This window comes from Balaenoptera borealis, assembly GCF_965194805.1.
Source record: "Balaenoptera borealis genome assembly, chromosome: 6".
Classification (NCBI taxonomy): Eukaryota; Metazoa; Chordata; class Mammalia; order Artiodactyla; family Balaenopteridae; genus Balaenoptera; species Balaenoptera borealis.
This window is the reverse complement of record NC_138863.1, coordinates 73,221,394-73,242,777: the sequence shown is the minus strand read 5'-3', so window position 1 is coordinate 73,242,777 and position 21,384 is coordinate 73,221,394. Positions and strand designations below refer to the sequence as shown.

Below are 21,384 nucleotides of genomic sequence, written 5' to 3'. Positions count from 1 at the left end.
ACTCTGCTGTTTGGCATATAGCTCCCTTCTAAATAAATTCTTGTCAGGAAATTGAAATTTTTTGGATGAACTGTTTGATTAGAAGTTCAGTATGTAACTATCTCTAGGCTTCCTAAACAGTTGCAGATTTTTGTAATGCTTCTTATTTCCAAGATATTTTTAAACTATAACTGTGAAAAGTATCTAGTATTCCTTTTAGAATTCTAGAATAGACTCCATATGGTACTGAAGGTGTTTTACTTTTGAGGCATATTTCTAATTCCCAGTACTTCATTCTTTTCTTCTGTAATATCTGTTCCAGTTTCATTATAAGTAAAGCAAAGAAACTTATCTTTGCTACATATGATACTCAGTAATTTTTAAAAATTTTTACTCATAATGTTTTGTTCATCTAATGCTTATTTAACAAACTTTTATTCTATATTATTAATATATTGCTTTGAATCAAATTTAAATATTTGTGCTTATTTTCTGTCCTTTATTAGTCTTAATTTGTTCTTAGACATCTTTATTTTATCCTACCAATTTTGAAATGGTTGTTATCAATCATCATAACATTTTCTGAGTGTTCAAAATGAAGTCATGAGATGTGTGTTATACTCCAGATTACTAATGCAACAGAGTGGGAAAAAAATACATAGTCTAATTTATTTCACTGGATAAGACAAAATAAAGTATACTTATTATACTTTGACCAAAAATTATCTGTAAGGAGAGTAAAATGAGTAAATAGAGGAAAATCCAGTATCTAGTTGATCTTCTATCTCAGAAATTTAGTGAAGATGATTTTGTGGATTAGTGTTATCTGTGGTAAAAGGGATTGTAGTTATTGAGTCTTAGGTTATACCTATATATTACATCCACAGCCTGCAAAGAAAGCCTTAGATAATCACACTAGAATGTATGTGGCCTGCATCCTTGAGCAGAAAAATTTCTTGTTAATTTGTAAGAGTTCACTGTAAGACACACACACACAATATTATGCTAACAGTTTCACACAAAAGCTTATTTGTGTTCAATAAATGTAGCAGTGAAAACACATAACCGTTCATAGTCAGCTTTCCAAAAAGGGTTTCACAAGGTTCAAAAGAATGCCGTCCAATAGAATGATAAAAATAGAGACCTGAGCAAAGAGGAAATTTAGTAATGAGAGGCTGGGATAGAATGAGAACACAGTTGTAAGAGTTGGTCACAGACTCCTCTGAGCTTTTTGTGTAGCTGAACAGAAACAGGCAGCACTAAGATTTCCAGTGCCCATCATTCCCTCAGGAAAACACAGCATCCTGGCCTTCAGGTGCCTTTTTTGCACAGAGGTGTGTTATGGTAGATGACATTCTGAAAACCCCTGAGGAGCATTCACATCCATTCAAAATGTAGATGTCGTCATATCCTAGTGTCAGCCTCAAGATTCAGAGAACTTTGTTTCCCGATTCTAACACTCACCCAGTGCAGGATGCCTTCTGTACCATCCCTGCTACTTGATCATCTGCACTGTGATTAAAGACCTCTTGCGATGGGGAATGTACCACCTTTGGGGTTAACAGTTTTTGAAATTTTGGACATTTGACTCTTCACTCCAAAAGGAAAGACCTCATGAGCTTGCCCTCATGGCTCCAATCTTTAGTTTTATAATATAATATTAATATATAAATATAATAAAATATAGCTATTAGCCAAATTTGCTTCAGAGTATAAAGACAGTATTAATTTAGGTTAATACAAGTTTGTTACAAAACCATTAGTTTTTGGTCTAGCTTTTGGGACCAAAAAGTCTAAACCTGGGAAGTCTAACTTTACTTGTACTTGGCAGTCCTGAAGAGGTTTGTAGACCTTTTGCTTGTCTGCGTGGTCCTTGTCTTCTTCAGGTCACACTTTCTCTTCCTGTTTCATCAGCTGTTCCTCCTGTGTTCTCGGCTAAGCTTTGAGCTCATAAGGAGCGGGGGCTGTAATTCATTTTGTCCTTGTTCTTGCGCCTGAAATCCGTCCTCATCCTTTCATCCTCTCTTGAATGGATACACTTGTGTTCATTCCTGTTAATGTGCACCCCATAACTGGACATGTCCCAAGGCACCTAAAGAAAAGGTGTACGCTCACTTGTCCCCTTTTTCTTATCACCTTAAATGCTGATATCCATACAGCATAGCATCACCTTGGCTTTGCGGCAGCCTCGATTCCCTCATGGTTCACTCATTCTGCTCTTGAATCTGAAGTGCCTAAATCTCCTCCCCTGTGTGCTGCTGAGCTAAACTAAATACACAACCCTACGTTGATCCCTGGTGTTTTTATCTCATTAGAGGCAGCTCATCACTGCAGTGTAGCAGTGGTTTTTGTATTTGAATTTCATCACCTGGTAAATACAGTATTCTTACTCATTGAAGAATTTGAACATGCCTTGTATATTATTATTTACATTATGGCTAAAGTTTTTGGTTAGGGCTGGGCCAAGATCAGAGCTCTCTGGCATTACATTAGAAACCTCTGTAGGTTGATATATTTTGTTCAGCTATTTACAGATTGTCAGAGTCAGCAGTTGACCTTGTGCCAGCCCCATTTCTATGCTGATTATAATACCATAGGGGACTTCTAACACCATACATGCCTCAGCAGAGTCTAGACACACTGCATTTCCACGGTTACAGTGCCAAAGAGAAATTAGACCAGCTTAACATGACTTTTCTTTGGCGTGCCCCTTTTTGGTTCTCACAAATCATCTCTTGGATAAAATCCTTGTAAGAATCTCACCCAGGATCTATGTCTAGCTCTCTAGTTTGTAACGTGAAGAGAGTCTACTTTCTTCTTTCCAAAAACAGCAATGGCATTTTCCTGCTTCCAGTTTTCTGGCACCTCTTCCATTCTCTGTGATTCTCCAAAGAGCCAAAATGGTTCAGCAACTTATTTGTAAGTTTTCTTAGGTCCCTAAAATGTAATTGCCCAACTCAGGCAAATTGAGATCATTGAGGGAAGCGCAAGGCCTAATTTCCCACCCTCTCTTTGCTATATAAGTACCTATTGCTTTTTTTTTTCTTTGCTAATGGAGAGAGGTAATAATATTCTGTGACTTTAGTCTTAGCTTGATTCCTTCAACTCCTCAAACTGTTATGAGAACTACAAGTAAGTGAGCAGAATACTTTAATAGGTGTATAGCTTGTCAGTATTATGGCATCCCTCCTCTGTCCCATGTTGGTAATGGTATTTGGGGACTGTTCCAGAGATGAGGTGTAGAGAAGTGTCTCATCCTCAGTTATGCCTGGGTACCCTGGTCATCATTCTGTATCCCATAGGTGTGATTGCCTGCAATGTCTCCTAGGCTTTGAGGAATCTGAGAATAAAAACATCATACCTACCTATGAAAGTCTCCTCTCTTGCTAAATAGTAGTTTCTTGTACAAATTTATAACCTCTTCACCACCTCTTCCTATCAACTTCAGCATTGTTATTTCACCACTTGTATCTTGCTATACTTTGCCTTGATCTGATTCATATTTTGCTGCCTCAGCTAGATGATGAGCCACTAATGGTCAGTGACCTTGCTTTATGCCTGTATTCCCTTATCACCCTGCATATTACATGGGCAAAGTGGTATTCAGAAAATGCTCATCTGATGTCATAGATCTGGAGAGTCATCAAAAAATAAATAGTATGAAATTAAGTATGGTATACTCACAGTGATGTAATATAATTACAAAAATATAATTCAGTATCTTTCTTTAAACAGTAAGGATGCTCCTATTTTTAGTACAGAATAATTACTTCCCCAGTGATGTTTCTATTTCTCTCTTTTTCAAATTCTCTTTGTTCACTGAAATTTTGCTTCTCTTTTTCTTACACATTGGTTATTTCATGGTATGATATTCTTGATATTTTAAATTTTTGTTTCTTGGCATTATTTGTTTCACTGTTGCACAGTAACATTTTTGTTCTTTGCAACCACCTGCTTATTTTAAGGTGTGTAGTTTTTCAATGGCATAGAGTGCTTTCATATCTTTACTAGCCTTAAATGCAAAGCTAGAATCTTTAAGTGGGGCATTTTTTTCTTCATAGACCTTAAATCTTGTACATAATGAACACTGGCTAAATACAGTTATTTTATCCAGTTGATGATATTTTAAGTGTACTATTTTATATCTCAACACAACATACGTACTAAAAAATAAAGATTGCCATAAAAATCATTCCATGGTGTTGTATGAAGAGTTAGTAAGCTATTTTTGTAAGTGAGGAAAGGGTGGCTAATGTTCAAGGCACTTGGGTTTTGATCCTGGAGCCACTTACTCCAAGTCTGAAGGTCCTCCCCTCACTTGTCCTTGAGGAGACTCTCCTCCTTACAGATGAGGCTGCACCCCAGCCTTGGGCCCCACAGAAATAAGCGATAAAGAATTTACCTGCTAGACAGTAGTTAAGAATCTGCCTGCAGTGTAGGGGACACGGGTTCGAGCCCTGGTCTGGGAAGATCCCACATGCCGCAGAGCAAATAAGCCCATGCGCCACAACTGCTGAGCCTGCGCTCTAGAACCCGCGAGCCACAACTACTGAGCCCATGTGCCAAAACTACTGAAGCCCACGTGCCTGGAGCCTGTGCTCTGCAACAAGAGAAGCCACCACAATGAGAAGCCCGCGCACCGCAATGAAGAGTATCCCCCGCTCGCCGCAACTAGAGAAAGCCCGCGCGCAGCAACAAAGACCCAACGCAGCCAAAAATAAATAAATTTAAAAAAAAAAAAAAGAATTTACCTGCTAGAGCTGGCATGAGAACTCCTCATGGAGAGTCCCATTGGGGGAAAATGCTCAAACTCATCAGACCCATTGTCTATTTCTGCCTATTAATATTGTAGGAATAAAGCAACCACTGGTGGCAACCTAGAACCTAACCCCATCTTCACTAATGTGGAAGTCAGGAGACTAAAGAATGAGATGGAGGCTCAGGTGATATGTTCATCTTCCCCTGTCTTATAGGTTATGAGTTTGGAAATAAACAGCAAGCTGATACTGACATTTGAGGGAATGGGGAAAAAATCCCCAGATCATCCTACAGAAATGAACATTGTGGAAGTTGATAAGAAATCAAAATACAACAGTAGAGTCATTTTTAGGAGAAAGCTAAAAGAAGAATGTCAGAAACAGCATTTATGGTCTCAAATGTCCATATACAAGTACACAGGGTAATGCATTGAACAAATAAGGTCTCATGAGCATCATAGCACTTGGTCAGATTTGCCTAATGACTGTAATGAGACATGGAAGAGACAGTCAGTCCTTCATTCATGTATTCAAGTATTTGGAAAACATTGAGTATCTATTATATATGCCAGGCACTAGGCTAGTCTCATGGTATGGTAGACTCTACTCTTGAGGAAACAGGCAGAGAGACTGACAGGTAAACAAGTTATTAAAATATTTACAACATTTTAGGTTACACCTTTTCCACATCTTTTGCAAATTTGTACAAAGTCCATATCAGATCAATAAGTTTCCCGGCAAACATACCACTCTCAGTATGTGTTTATCTTAGGAGAGGCACCTCATCTCCTGCCAAGAACCCATTCTTTTGTCACAAGCTATGGTCCTGAAAAATAAATTCTCTTTCAACACCAGCTCCATAGCCATTGTCATCTTTGCATAATCAGATTCCTCTAAGGAAACCAAGCTAGCTATAATACTCCACCAATGTTATCTTTATTGCTGGTTATTAATGCCTTGCATTTCTTTTAAATACAGCAGAATTTTGCTTATTTTCAAGCCTTTCATAAGTTTTAACCCCTTTTTCTTCTGTTGAATAAGCCTCTTCTATAATCATAAAGCATTTGCACGTTCATAGATGTCTTCCTGTGCGTATACTTCTCTGAAAACTGACCCGTATAGCAATCTAGAGTGTTATTACTTTGTTCGTGATAAGAAAATCCTATTTACTTAATGGTTAACTGTTTAGAAAATTCAGCGATTTTATAGCATCTAACAGCCTTAGTGTCCTCAGTATATTTTTGAGTCCTCTTCCCTAACCCTTTTCACATCATTTTTTACTATGATGTTGTTTAAGTATTTTCTCAGTGTTTATTATTATCATTCTTATTCTGTTGTTATTTTTTAGTATTTGGTAGTACTAGCTATACTTTGGCCCTAGATGTTGCCTTTTAGAAATCAGATAGCCGTATGGTGTTGTGATCATGGTGTGTAGAATCTGTAGTAGTTCCTAGGAACCATCTGCAAACGCTCAGCCCCTGCCTGTTCCTGCCCAGGAGCGGAGGAGAAAGTGTTAACCCTTTGCCTGCTTGATTGCAGGAGGAATGCCAGCTCCTGAGCAGGCCTCATTGGTGGAGGAGGGGCAACTACAGACCCGCCAGGAAGCTGCCCCCACTGGCCCAGGCATGGAACCCGAGACCACAGCCACCACTATTCTAGCTTCCGTGAAGGAGCAGGTACATCCTCTGATTTTAGACTTTGCAATTAATTATTTCTTCAATGCCTTTAAAAATTAATCTTTGGATGTGTTTTCAATTTGTCTAACGTCCTTGACGGCTTCACGTTTTCTAATTATAAGGTGTTTACATCCCTGAATACATTGGGATGACTGGCAGGTAGAGCCGCTCCAGGTGCCAGTCAGAATCGGAACATGCAGGATACTTGTGCGTCTGCAAGTAAGGACAATATCGGTGGTCATCGGTGTCTCTTGTCTCGCTCACCTTGCAGAGTGTGTGCATGCACGCCAAGCTTCATAAAGCGTGTTTCACATCACTGACTTTTCTGTCAGGACTCTGGCAACTTGAGGCCTGTGATATCCTTAGATCTGTTGAACGTTTTAACATAGGTATTACATAGGGTTGTCTTGGTGATTTTTGGATAAAAGGCTCTATTTGTTGTGTTTGTCTGAATCAGAGTATACTCATTTTGTGAGCTAATGTTCTAAAACTTGTCACACTGTGCCAGTTTGCTTAAATGTCCTGTTTATGTTGATTTTTTTAAAGGCACTTAATACTATTTATCCTTCAAACCCAAGTAGCCTTCTAAATTAGATTTTTATCTGGTGGGCTTAGAGAAATTGGGATTACTGGTTTTAATTGTTTAAGATTTAAAAGCTTAGTAAGGTGAGTGTAAATGTAAAGCTCCAGGGAGACTTTTCTGCCCCCTCCCTCGAAAAACAAGCAAGCAGACAAAAAGTATATGCCCTCCATGAGGGTTATTTTGTTGGAGATAATCTAATAGTAAAATCCTCTTTTAAAATCTTATGATTAAGTGACTGGTCTTTTTTTCTCAAGAGATACAAGCTAGATGTTGAATGTAGGCTGGAATTATTTTTTGAAAAATCAGTATCAGCAGCTCAAATGACTAATGATGACAAAGAATGAAGGCGTGTTGAAAACTTCATTATTTTGCTGTTTGCTGTAACTTAAAGCTGAGTGTGTGTATGAAAGATTGCTCTAGAACTAGGAGATGTGTTTGCCATTAGAGCTGTACTTTCAAGAAAAAAATGATTTCACAACTTACCCTAGTAGCAATATGTCAAAATATTTTTTCATTCCTCACAGAAATTTGAAGTTTTTAAACATTTCACAAACTAGGACTTTGAGAAGACACAAGAAATTAGTCAGTATTGTTTCTGTTTTCCACTAAACTATAGATTATCTAAGCTTCTGTCACCTTTAGGGAGGAAAAAAGGACTTTTTCTTCATAGTTGTTGAGATTTGACCCAAGGATCTATAAAATGAAAAGGCTCTGATTTATTCACGGCTCTTAGCTTATACTGTGTTTTGGTGAAACATGATGGTAAATTTATCAAAATGCCCCGAACTAACTTAAAACCAGAAACTGTGTTCAGTAGGCATAGCAACAGGAACTTTTGTGTTTGTACCTTGAAACCAGATAACCCTGCATGTTGAAGAAAATTGGAAACCTATCATGATTTTTGCCCTGTAATTCCTTGACGGCCTCAGATGACTTCAAAATTTTATCTTTTGGCAAAGAATAGTATTCTGAATGGATGTTTTGTGGGAGAAAGCAAAAGGGGTTCTGGTTTCTTGAGGTAACCAAAAAAGAAATACAGATATTTGTTATTTGTTAGAATTATCATATGTCTCCCACTTTATTTAGTTAGTGGGAAGAGATACTCTTCTATTCTTGTTCTAAGAATTTGAGTCCATTAATATACATTTACAGTTTTCATTCTTAATTTCTTTTAAGATTGTCAGTGTTCATTACTCAGTACTTTAATCATTCAACCCAAGACACCATATCTATCTCTTGTTCCAAGATGTTTGCCTGATTTTAAATAGCTAACTCTAGTTCCCATAGGATTTTTGTGGTACCAGGCAAGATACTCTAATTTCTCCATAGTAAAAATTTCTTAGACTTCCCTGAAATATGTCACTCACTTGTGTCTGTCAAATGAGACAGAGCACAGAAAAGTTAGCTAGGAATAAGAAAGTTAATTACTATTACCTTATATATTTGATTTTAAAATAGTAGTCATCATGTCAGTTCTTAGTTGCATTAGACTCAAATGGAATAGTTAATTTTAGATTATGTCCTTGGTCATGTTTTGTATCAAAAGAGCAATATTCTTGGGTGGGATGTATAATTATAGGAGAAAAAAAAAAGGGTGCCTCATTTTCATAGCCATGAGGTGATAGGATCAGCTCCGCTGATCTCAAAGAACAGACCTTGTTTGGTGGCAGCCATCTCTCAGGAAGGATGTTTCGTTCGGGTGCAGAGACCCCTTTAGCGCAAGGGGGGAAATGGCTGGGTTCCCATCATGGCTCTACTACTTATTGTGTGATCTTGGGAAAATTATTAACCTCTCTCTGCCTCAGTTTCTCATCTATAAAATGAGGATAATAATAGTTATTGAAAACATTAAATTAACCTGTGCAAAATTTTTATACTGCCTGGCACTTAGTAAATGCTCATAGTAAAGGCTAATATTACTGTTATCATCTCTGCATAAGAAGAAAATGCCCTCCTTAAGAGAAGCTGGTGGTTCTCCTTTTAAATATGTATCTATAGGGATTGAGTGACACTTCTTTCAGGACACTGATATGAAGACAGAAACTTTCTGCATATTGAGCCATGTTTACGTTGTGACAGTATTTACTTCTGCATGGCATTAAACTTTCCAAAATTCACCGTACTGGTCTCACCAGTTAAAACAGCTTTATGTATTTATTATAAGAAATGGAGCATGTGAAAATAAATTTTATTAACATGCTGATGTAGTACAGCCCCCAAACATAATGTCAAGACCCTTGGTTAAAGAAGTGGAAAGTAATATATTTCAACATGCAGCTGAATTTTGAGAGGAGGGGGTCTGTGTTCTTCTTGTAAATTACACCCAAGCCACTGAAATACCCGCCGGGTAATTCATGGTAAGTAGTAGGGAAGGGAAGCGACCAGTAGGAGTCTTGTTAACAAATCATTAGTCTGTTAATATCTGAAATTGGATTTAGGATGTCATAGGAACAACGAAATCTTCCTCTACTGGGCCACACTTTCCCTAGGATCCTCCCGTGCCAGAAGCTGTTCCTTATTTCTTGACAAAATGCTGAGATTCACATTCTCTCTCTTTTATGAAGCGATGACCTTTCACATTGATGTCAGTCACATAGATGCATATATGTGCAGTTATAGAAAAAGTCCTTGCTCTTTTGCAGATAGAAAGAAGGAACCTACTTCTGTTCAAGTGCTACCTACCTCTTTCATGAAGCCATGTTCACCCCAGCCTGAAGTCACCTCTCTCCTGATCTTCTTTAGCACTTTATACCACTGCTGTGACTCTTATCATATGCTCCTTTGGATGATACAATAAAAACCTACCTAAGGATAGAGCTGTGTTTTATATGTTGCTTCACACACGTTACAGGCCACTCCTCGCCTGGGCCCTTGAATATACTAGAGCTGCAATAAATGAGTGTTCAAGGAAGGAGTAGATAAATAATGCTGACTATCAGATCACTTTGTCACCAACTGGCTGTTTTGTGAGGATAATGGAATCTGTCGCCACATTCATAGAAACATTACTAAGCAAGAGAATCTCACAGACAGCACTTAGAAAACTAGTTACCCAGCTGTACATTCTTGTCTTTAAGACAATTTGAATTGCACTATATCCGTATTGATTTAGAAATTAAATCTGATCTCTGCATGGAGCAAAAATAAAAATTTTATTTCATATGGATGGTCAAGTAATGGCATAGATGTTTTGTAAATATGAAATAAATTTATGTTCCATCTTCCATCTGTCTAACTTAGTTGAAAATTAAGTGTAGGGAAGGAAAGGATGTGGTTTATCTTGGTGATGTCACAAAATATCCACCAGCATCATGTATACCAGGTAATCACAAAAGAAATGCCGTTCAGTTAAGGATCATGCTTTAAGAGAAATAAAAAGCCCATGGGAATAACAAAGTAATGTGATCCTTGGACTGGAATGTAAAATTACAGGAAGTATGTTGAACTTAAGCTACCAGTTGGTTGTTGGCTGTAATCAGGATCATCATTTGGCAGTTTCTACTGTTCAACTCAACTCCTAATGAAAATCCAGGAGTCCAAGATGAATATAGATGTTGGAAACACATTTTTTTGTATCCTGATAGTTTTCAGGCTAACTTGAGAATGATCTAGTGCCTAGCTTAACATCTTGTAAAAGAAATACGGCCAAATGCGGTGCCCTCAGAGAGCCTTGCCTCCTCCTGTGAAAACCTTAGACTAAAGTGATTGATTCGTCCTTGAAATGGACAGCACGCCTTTGGATACAGAGGAATTGGAATTTGATAAGACATTGACTCATCCAGAAATTCGCTGCCACCCCCTGCAACTTAGATGTGTCAGCATGCTAACTTCACAGGCTCAAGGAAGCAGTGAGCCAAGGGCCACGAGCAGGCTATTACTATCAATTGGGGAAGTATATAGTAGTCTTATAATTAATAGAATGTCATCCTGGATTGTAGAAACACTCTAAAAGACCATGTGGCCAATCCTGGATAGGGTTAAATACTTTTCATAGCTCTATAAAGGTGCAAGTTGATTTGCATTCTATAAAATCACACATGTAATATTTATTACACTCTTTCATCTTCTGTTGTAAAGTTTCTTGAATAATTGAGACCCCTATTTGAACTTGGCCTTATACTCCCTAGGTGCTCTAACTTCCATTGTTCTCCCACAAACCACACCCTCTTATTTTTGGTTTATGATTTAAGAAGTTTGGAATCCAGATTTAAGATTGAGGCCAATCCAGAGAGCATGAAATGGTAAGCAAAGAATAGATTTGGTAAAACATGCTAATTTTACTCCTACTCTGGTGAAGTCCTAAATTAGATACTGTGTGTAGTTCTTTTGTTACCTTTGATGAGTGAAAATTGCAATGTTCTTCACTTGTGAGGCTTTCAAAGAGAATACCACCTCTCAAGATAATATCTGACTTTGTGAAAATTACAATTCTACCTTCAGTGTGTCCGTATTAATTTAAGTGATATTTAAATATCACAGAGTGAAATGAGAGTCATTAGAGATCCTTAATTTTTGAAGATAAAAAAGGAAATTTGGAGCCCAACTGTGTCCTACTGATATTACTTCATTTTTACATGGATATGTTAGCTTCAGTAATTACACACCCTTTCCTGTATGGCAGAATGCCCAGAACTGAACAAATGCCAGTACAATTATTTACTTTATTTCTCTGAAACCGAAACAACTCAACTGTTGTACACCTGCCTTTGCAACTTCCTTTTATTTGGCCCCTAAGTTTATTTACAATGAAATAGTTCTCCCTGACACACCTCAACCACATGCAGAAGACAGAATTTTTACTTCAGCTGTAAACAAGCATAGTTTGTAGCTTAGCTAAAAGCACTGTACTGTAAGTACAATTCCTGAAACTTCACGTTTTTCCTTTTAGTAACTTAGTAATTTTTCCTCTTGGTAACTGAATTATCCTGGCAATTGTAATTATTGTGTAATGCATAGGGAAGTCTTCTGTGCCTGAACTGCGTCATCAAACACAAGGTAAGATTGGATCTTTTCTTAGTGACTTCTGTGGGATCATCAAATTTTACAGCTTTACCTCTTTAATATTATGGAAATCATGTTCAAAATGAGGTCAAGTGGTAGAGGTCTTGTGACTGTCTTTGACCTGGATTCAAGAATTCTTAACACTGATGCTTGGTTCTCAAGAGATCAGTCCTTTTAAGTTGCATGTGACATGGTCAAAATTTAACGTTTCTCTTCCATGTGTTAATGATGTGTAGCATGTCCCCCACTTCAAGTATCTCTGTGGTTAAACAATACAAAAGAGTATAGCCAACAGATTTATTCAGTATTTGAGTGTACAAAAAAAAAAAATTGTCCTTAGATTGCCAAGTTAGCTAACAACAAGCGTATACACTTTTACATCTGCTCATGTTTTCCAGTAGTCTGATGAATGATCAACTGGACCTGTGAGCACAGTTCCCAGGCTTACCTATCCCAGGCATACATTTTGAATAACTGAGTTTCTGTTCTATTTGATTCCATTGGAGACATCTTTTTAGGTGTATTGACACTATAGGTGGTTTGTTTTATTTTACTTTGTTTTTCTTGAAGAGCTCTTAAATTCCAGGAATTTGAACAGATTCTGTCTGGCTCTTCACATATAGCTGAATTACACTTGCAGACGTGGAATGCATAGTAGGTGCCCCCGAAGTATTTATTGGGTAAATGAACTGAGAATGTAAAAATGCTTACTATCCCACTGTAGTTGTTTTACACTTGCTTTTAACTAGATGAAAAATATTGATTGAAAGCCTACTGTGAGCAAAGACTGCCCAGGAAAGAGGCGGGAGGGATGGTAAGGAGACCTATAAAGATGGTCTGTTTCATACAGTTTCTACCCACAGAAGAATGCAGTCACAAACCTTATTGTATATTTTTATGTGTGGTAATTGGCACATAATGAATATTCATTAATTGGAACCACAAAATCCAGGAATATATGTACTTTTGCCCCCTATTTTAGTTAAGCAGCCTATAGATATGTATTGTATTATGTCAATTTTATGTAAATTTGTTAATTTAGGCATTATTAACTTTAATTTTTACCACTGAATTAGCTTTACCTTTGGTTAACATTTGAAAGCAATAGAATATTTTTCCTTTATTAACACTTAAAGTCAACCCCGACTTTGCATGTTTAAAACAATAATTTCCTTTTCAGTTGAATAACTCAGTTCACAATTCCTGTTCAGAGTTAAATTATGAATATATGGAATAATTTTTCCCCTGTACGTGCAAACTATATGCTACTAAATGTGAAATGAGTGACTGCTGAGTTGATGAGATTAAATGGGTGACAGGATTATTCAGCGTTGAATTCTCTATGCTGCATGATTGTTTTTCTTTTTAGAGTCACTTCTGGAGACAAAAATACTTCAGAAACATACTTTTTCTCTCAGGAATAACCCTAAAGTTACTCCATAGCTATAGTGAAACAGCCTGTCTTCATGTTTATGTTCTCAATTTCTAAATTGCCGTTTTTGTTACTTTTGCAGAAAGGGATCCATACGGTCTTACTGCATCTGTTTTTATTTTATGTGTGTATTCTTTCCAGTGATCGGATCTACTTGTACCTCAGCAAAGTAATTTAGGTTTTGATTATTTCATTTTAGTCATTCCTAAGAAAAATTATTTAAAATGTAAAGTTCTTTTCAAGTAATGGAAAGATAAATCTATGTCTTAGCTTATAGAATCTTAAGAGTTTTTATGTGCTGAAACCTTAATAATATAGGGATTGAAAATAATAGAAACACTCTGCAAGCAAATTGAAAGAACACATTATTGAAACATGAAGATAAATGCATGTTATAAAGTTAAATTCTATATAAATCATATTTCAGATATGAAAATGGCTATCATAAATTGAAAGGTAATTTTCTTAGAATTGAAATCTCTTGGCTCTTGAAAGAAAATTTAATTTTCCTTTAAAAATTGGAGACCTAGTCATTTCAAATTTGTATTTTAATTTGTAGACCTTTACATATGAAAATTCCTATAAAGCAGCACGACATCAGAAAAGTATTCATCATGTGGTATTATCTACTGTAATAGGCATATGTCTGATTTATAAGTTTTCCTAAAATCATTCCTAAAGCTTAAATCAAGATAAAAGTCCTCAGCCACTGCATATGGCCTTCTAATAAGCTATTCTGGGGGAATCAATTCTTACTATTTCCTCTATATTTAGCATCTCTGCATCTGTTATTCTTTACAAATTGCATCAAAAGTTGAGATAAACCATCATTTCTCCCCTTTGCAAAATATTTTCATAAATTGTTTTACTAATAAAAGAGTAAACCTGTCTTGCCCAAGTCCAGAATAAATTGGCACCTCCTTTTTTCACTCATGACCTTAGCTACCTCATATGTTTCTTGCTTAAAAGCAACAGTTGTTGGAAGAGGGCAAGCTTACTGGAGCTTTTCTCTTGCACCCATTTTCTCATTTGTTTCTTAATAAGGTGAATATTGTTTTTTTTCTGTAATGTAAACAGTGAACAGCAGGATCTTGATTTTTCTTTTAGTTAGCAAAGTATAATGAAAAAGTGAATTCTTATTATTTTGTGGAAAAATATCATAGTAATTGCTGCTGTTGGCATTATTCTCAGCAGATTGATTAGAAGATTTGATGGTCTGTAGGTAAGAATATGAAATTTATATTTGTATAGCTGTGGATAATGAACAGAATGCTCTTTCACTTAGTTTATTTGATCTGCACTATAGAATAGGGAAAACATTTTATTCATGCAAAATATTTTATGCATGCAAAACTTGTATTTGGTTGAATTTCTTTTTTAAATTTTGTAACCCTTGATAAAACTTCTTTTGAGTTCCCATTAAAAACCCTGAAGACACTCACCCTATTGTCAGAGTTGGAGAGGAGTTCTACTATAAGGACAATCGAACAGGATTGAGAAGACTGGTCAGCGGATTATCTATGCTAGGTCTTCCATTATAAGGACAAAGACCCTACATTGCTTTTATTGGGCTTGCCAGCTTTTTGATACAACCAGATTGCTGTCTCTTCTCTCTCTACCACCACCCCCACCACTACTACTACCAGAAGCAAATGAAAAATTTTAGAAAAGATTTTAATTAAAACCTTGAATTATGCAGATAGTTATTATTATTACCCCCATTTACAAATGGGAAAATGGAAACTCAGGAAAAGTTGAGTAAGTTGCCCACACTTACACAATTAATAAATAGGGCATCTGGTATTCATATCCAGGCAGTTACAGTCTAGAGATGCATACTAAACAGTTAAAATCTACAGTGGAGTCAATAGAGAAAACTGGATACAGAAGAAAATCGAATCACTGATGTTGATAAGATTATTTGAGAAGTTATCTTGGAATATGGAGGAAAAGAACAAAAAGGATATGATAGATGTCACTAGACATGGAGACCGTAGAGGATAAATCTAACATAAGCATTGTGGATGTTCCTGAGAAATATTTTAGAATAACTGGAGCAGAAGCAATACTTAAATATAATTTTAAAACAGATTTTCTAAGCATAAAATAAAGTCCTGAGTATACAGATTTGAAGGGGTCAGCATATTACAGGCATCACCTATGGAAGAGAGACCTGTCTAGGAATAACTTTGACAAAATTTTGTATTTACAAAGATAAAGGGGGAAAAAGACTCTACAAGAATGCAGATAAAACAAATAGTTTATCTGCAAAAGATAAAATCAGACTGACATATAGCTATAGCTTGGTGTAGAGCATTGTATTTAGAGTATTGAGGGGAAAAAAATGCTTATAGTCCAAGAGGTTTATACCCAGCTAAATTGTCTTCCATGTGTGAAGAATGAAAAAGATACCCTCAGACATTCAACTCATGTTGAATGTGTTGAACTCATGAAATGTGTTCACTCTTGTACCCTGGTACCCTTCACTAGTTGAAGATGTGTTCCCTTCAGAGAATAATCAAATTTAAGACTCAAGAATGAGAAATTTATGGTATAAAGTAACTAGTGCATCATCTCTTACTCAATTAAGGTTCCAAACCAGGAATCAAGGGTTATTATGTGCTATCAGTTAGATTTTGCAGTTCTTCTCCAGTGCTTTCCTGCTTCTCATGGTCCCCAATCTATATACTCCTTCAGGTAGTTCAGATGGATATGTTACTCTGGTGACTGTCCCTATTAGCCATTGGTACTATTTTGATTCACTCCTGATAACAGTAGGTAAACTGCTTACATATTTTAGATACTCCACAGGGAGAATGCCCAGTCAATTTACGGTATCATTTAGACATTTAGTGGCGTTTTTCATTGTCCCAGCGCTTAAAATGTTTTGCCACCTATAAATTATATTGAATGTTTTGAGTCATGGTTTGTTGGCTTATTGGATCTGCACAGACAAAAAGAAAAAGAAAAAAAAAAGAAATCTTCAGTGTGAGCTGGGAACAAATTCCTATACATGTTTTTATCTTTGTTGGATCTATGCGTGCTTTAATTGTGTTTAAAACATCAGTGTTGGTAATATCATCTTAGTTATGTTAAGATATATATTCACTTAGAAAAGTCTTGTAAGGAAATTCCCAAAGGTATTCTGGACTATGAAGAATAGAACTGTTTCCTTAGCACAGGACAAGGTAAGCAACAGGAGTTTAGTAGGTACCTATCAAATGAGTGAATAAAGTGAATGCAATCTGTGCAGAGTAATTAGAAATGAGAAAGGAAAAACAGGGAAGGGAGGTATTTGACATTAACAGACAGTTGACAAAAGAAGGGATATAAATAACTAAGGTACATATGAAATAATATTTTTAGCTCACTAGTAATTGCAGAAATACATATTAAAATAATGAGACTATATCTGCCTTTCATATTGGCAACAGTTAAAGATTAAAACGGTGTGAGCATAGTGAAGTTAGGGATTTCATGCAGTATCGGTGAGAGTAAATTGGCACAACCATTTTGGAAACCACTTTGGTCCAATAATTCCAATTCTAGGTGTCCAGTCTAAGGAAATAGTAAATGTTAACACAAAAATATTAGTCATAGTGATGTTTATAACATCTAAAAATTGGCAACAACTTGATTGTCCAATACAAGTAGAATGATTGCGTAACAGTAGTACACAAATATGATGGGCTTTACACAGCTTAAAAATCACACTTCTAAAGAATTTTTAATGACAGGAAAACTTAACAATACAAAGGAAAAAATAAGGCATCTAACCATATATGTACAAATTTGCTATAGAAATAAATGCATATTTGTGTGTGTGTGTATACACACATACACACACACACACAAATGCATGTGCACTCATTAATAAAAACAAGAGACGCTCCTAAATGTTGAATAAGTATCTTCAGGCTTTCTCCCTTGTATTTTGCAAATTTCCTTACAAAAATCATGTAATGCTTAATAAAAATTCTAAAGCCATAAAATAATGTGACTGAGGTTTTTGGAGTTTTCAAAAAGATAATAATAAAAGGTTACCGTAGACTAAGGTTGACACAGAAGGAAAGGAAAGAAGTAAGTGTATATAAGTTACAAGATGTGGAAAATTTGTCAGATGACTCATGGTTGAAATGGAAAATTTATCATGGCTGTGATGGCAGTCTTCAGATAGGGTATCATGGCACAGTGGTTAAGAGTAGGAGCTCCCATGCCTACCCCTGGCTATGCCGTGTGACTTTGAGCAGGTGACTTCAGATGGAGGCTTCTGTGTCTTCATTTGTAAAATGAGGATAATGGTTCCAATCTTACTAAAATAGTGAGTACTCAGTAAAGGTTCACTGCAGTTGTTATCTCTGAGATGATACGTAGAAAGCTTGTGGAAGCATTATGTTCTAGCCCGGGGCCACTTAGGAAGGACCTGCATCCAAACTGAAGAATACTCAAAGGCAAGGGCCGAGGCTGAGACCTGGCCCACTGAAGGGGTTCCATCCAGAGGACCAGGCAGAGGTTATATGCCTTATTAGGGCCCTTATGGCGTAATGCCGACGAAGCTGATGGGAGGAGCCAACATCTGTCTGGACCCGTGGAGATATGGTTGTGTCATCTTACAGTGATTCTGCAAATCCAACTCTTTGCAGATATCTTTACATAGTATATTCAGAAGTCTAGTTAAGAGATTGCTCAGATATATCTTTACCAGTTGCCTTGGAGGGCTTTTCTACAAAGTATCATTAAGTAAGAAAAGGAAGATGCAGAGAAGTGTACCAAACACCCATTTTTTTGGATTGCCCCACTGCAGGATATAAACTCCAAGGATGCTTTCCACTATATTCCAGAGCTTAGAGTAGTGTCTGGTACTAATCAGCTCTCAGTACTTGTTGAAAATATATTTGTTGAAAATGTTTGTGTATTCATGGAAAATAAGTAGGGAACAAAACACAAACATACTGGTGCACATCAAACTCACATTCATTACCTAGGGATGGTGAGGGAGGAAGTAAGAAGCCCCTTCCCCCAAAAACAGAGTAGGAGGGGGATATAGATCCAAAGTAAAAAAAAATAAAGTTTCCTCATGACACGTGTATGAAAGTTTATAGCTGACCACTTTTTCCCTTCCATTAGAAAAATCAATTCTGCCCAAAAGTGATAGTCATAAGAGATTTGTTCAAAAATGGATGTTTGTTTCTAAAGTGAAACGGTGGTCCTCGCATCTTAACCAGGACCACACCACACTTGGGCTTCCTTTGCTTGTGCAGACATCCGCCTCTCCAACCCCACAGCCTAGTAACAGCAGACTGACTACTTCTCAAAATGATGTCACTCTTTTGGGGGTGGGAAGCGAAGCATCTGTACTGACATGATTATATTTTCCAGCTTTTAAGTGCTTCCAGCAATATTTCATATTTCATTGAAAATGTAGCTTTAGCGAGTCATGTCTAAGCCTGAAGAAACACTGGTGCTTTTACAAAGAAGTTGAGAGTTTGTCACTGCTGTGATGGCGCATACCTCTAATCCATTCTTGCCTTCCATAACCTGGATGCAATCCAAACCCAGTTGTATCCACTCTGACTGATTTATTTGAACTGGCAGAGCTTACGTCGGTAGACTCTAAATGTTCCCTTATGATGTATTCCTACACAGAAGAAAGTAAATGTAGTAACTAGGACTGTCTTATTTTATGACTAGAACTATGCAAAATATATGGAGCCATTTCCAATACAATACTTGTATCTGGAAAATAACATCCCAGCTTCAAAATCCTTTATCCCAGGCGGACTAGAAATGCACAACAAAATAGGCTAGATTGACCACAAAATATCGCAAAGTACAAGATCCCGTTTGTATTCTGTGACTGTTTTAGCTAGCATTTTGACCGCCCGGAATAGGTTTTTAAACATCTTGAGAAAATCATGTTCCCAAGTACAGGTTTTGATTCCCGTAGCAGATTAGTACTGGCAAGTTGGAAGGTCAAGCACCCTTACAGCTCAGAAAAACGTCAAATGGCCACCTGAGAGCCAGGTGGGGAAGGGCATCAACCAGGAGAACTGAGCCAAAGAAGCCCAGCTCTCTCCCTTTCCCGTCAGCTGGATGGTCCGGAGGGCGCTGCTGGGCGGGCCAGTCATGGTCAACCCTTCAGCCAGGGCATCCTCACAGCCAGCCAGCCAGCCAGCCCCTGGGACCCTCTAGAAGAGGCACACAGAGCCCTGGGGGGCTACAGTTTGTCCTGAGGACATCACTGTACCATAGTGAACATTTTTAAATGTTAGGCTTGTTACTATTTATGGTAATAATCTGATAATCCTACCTCATCAGTGAACTCTTACAGAGTTTCACTGTACTCTTGTAAAGAATTCAGTAGTTTCTGGGTAGAATGGGAAGAATGTAGACATTGATGTCAAGCCGACCTGGGTTCAAATCCAGACTCCCACAAAGAGCTTCATGCTACTGGGCAAGCCCCTCAACCTCTCATAGCCTGTTTCCTCTGTAAAATTGCAACAATGCCCAGTTTGTAGGTTATAGGTCATATATTTTAAAATGCTAATAAAGTGCTTGGTACTTAATAGGTGGTCAAGCCCCTATTTAGAAGCAGAGCTGTCTCAGGTGTTTCATGAATATTGAAGTTTTCTGTCTTTGGGGTTTTAGTGATAAAACTGGCATTCAGATCTAATTGCCCCTGAAATGGCCATAGCAAAATGAAGCCACCCACCAGTGTTGAGTGTTGTTTACTCTATTGCTCTTTGTTTCCTGCAGAGCATTAAGTTTATTTTTTCATCTTCATCTACCAGAAATCTTTAATTCCCAATCTTTCAGTTTTGTTCGGTGAGTTGCGAAAATCCCACACCCACCTCCTTTTTCTTGTTAAAGCCTGCCTTAGGGACTCTTCCTTACCTGAAATGCATTTGAACATTCTGCAGTCCAAAATAATGTAGTATGATTATTCTGAAAGAGCTCTCTGCTGGATCCGAGAAGCCATTAATTGTTTTGAGAATATGAGCCATGGCGGCTTGAAGCGACAGATTCTGACTCGGTGCAGGATGACGCGCTGAAGCAACCTGGTGTGCTTCAGATCCTGCAGCCGTCACGGCGGGGTGGGCAGTGCTCTGTTTTGAACCCCAACCCCTTAAAGGAGATTTTCATTGCAAACAATCCACTCATTTCCTTAAATAAGTTCATGAAAAGGAATTATTTCTTGAACAATTTTAATATTTTCAATTTTAAATATTAGGCCCCAAGTGGTCCGTAATATATATTGTATTAAGTAAGCCCTTATTTATCTGTAAGACATGTCTAGAATTCCTATCAAACAGATGTCAGAGATGAGACTCTAATAGGAAATAGCAATTCCTGACTTGCTTTTCTTACTTGGTGCTGAGAAACAATGCTCTGATGCCGTGGCAGTTAATGAGTATCTGTATCAGGCACAAATTATTGGCAGTTCTTAGTTATTGTTCACATTTATTGAGTACCAGTGTGCATGACACTGACTCACATACTTTGTATGTGTCACCTCATGTAATCCTCACAGCAGTTCTAAAAGTCTGTCGCTATTATTATCCCCATTTTACAGATGAAGCAGCTGAGGCTTAGAGAGTTTGTGAAACTTAAGTCTACCAGAGTGTAGACACCGTCGTCCATAGCAGAAGCCCTTGTTCCTAGAATGGGGCCTGCTGCATAATAGACACTCAACTGATATATGTTGGATGACTGAACTTCCTCAAGTTCACACATCTGATCAGAATCCAGGGATTGACAAAGGATTTAATTCCAGGGGACTCTCAGACGCCAAAGCCTCTAGCTTAAACTTATGTCATTTTTCCTGCCCCTCCCCTCCTTCAATCGGCCCTGTATTAGACAGTTTCAGAGAAACAGAGGACAAGATTCCCGCCCTCTAGATGCATAATCCAATGAAGATGCTTACAACCCAGTAAAGATGTTCAGAATATGCTTGCT

The 21,384-nt window shown here is 37.3% G+C and overlaps 2 protein-coding genes and 1 pseudogene across 27 annotated transcripts in view; 2 read left to right on the top strand and 1 right to left on the bottom strand.

Annotated features, from left to right (window-relative positions):
- LOC309630263 (heterogeneous nuclear ribonucleoprotein R pseudogene) overlaps window positions 1-21,384 on the bottom strand; it is a 499,447-nt pseudogene that overhangs the window by 59,976 nt on the left and 418,087 nt on the right. The gene's annotated exons all lie outside the window — the stretch shown is intronic.
- The window catches only part of PKP4 (plakophilin 4), a 246,574-nt gene that overhangs the window by 70,741 nt on the left and 154,449 nt on the right, over window positions 1-21,384 (top strand). For 19 of the 25 annotated variants that reach the window (XM_082395241.1, XM_082395257.1, XM_082395256.1 and 16 more), the window contains one exon: window positions 6,276-6,412. The exons of 2 other annotated variants lie outside the window; for them this stretch is intronic. In XM_082395241.1, the coding sequence (XP_082251367.1) occupies window positions 6,281-6,412 (132 nt within the window). In that variant the 5' untranslated portion in view covers window positions 6,276-6,280. Of the gene's footprint in view, window positions 1-6,274; window positions 6,413-6,534; window positions 6,632-21,384 lie in introns of those variants that run through there. 4 more of the 25 variants (XM_082395246.1, XM_082395250.1, XM_082395251.1 and 1 more) reach the window with 2 other exon arrangements.
- The window catches only part of UPP2 (uridine phosphorylase 2), a 454,968-nt gene that overhangs the window by 415,601 nt on the left and 17,983 nt on the right, over window positions 1-21,384 (top strand). The gene's annotated exons all lie outside the window — the stretch shown is intronic.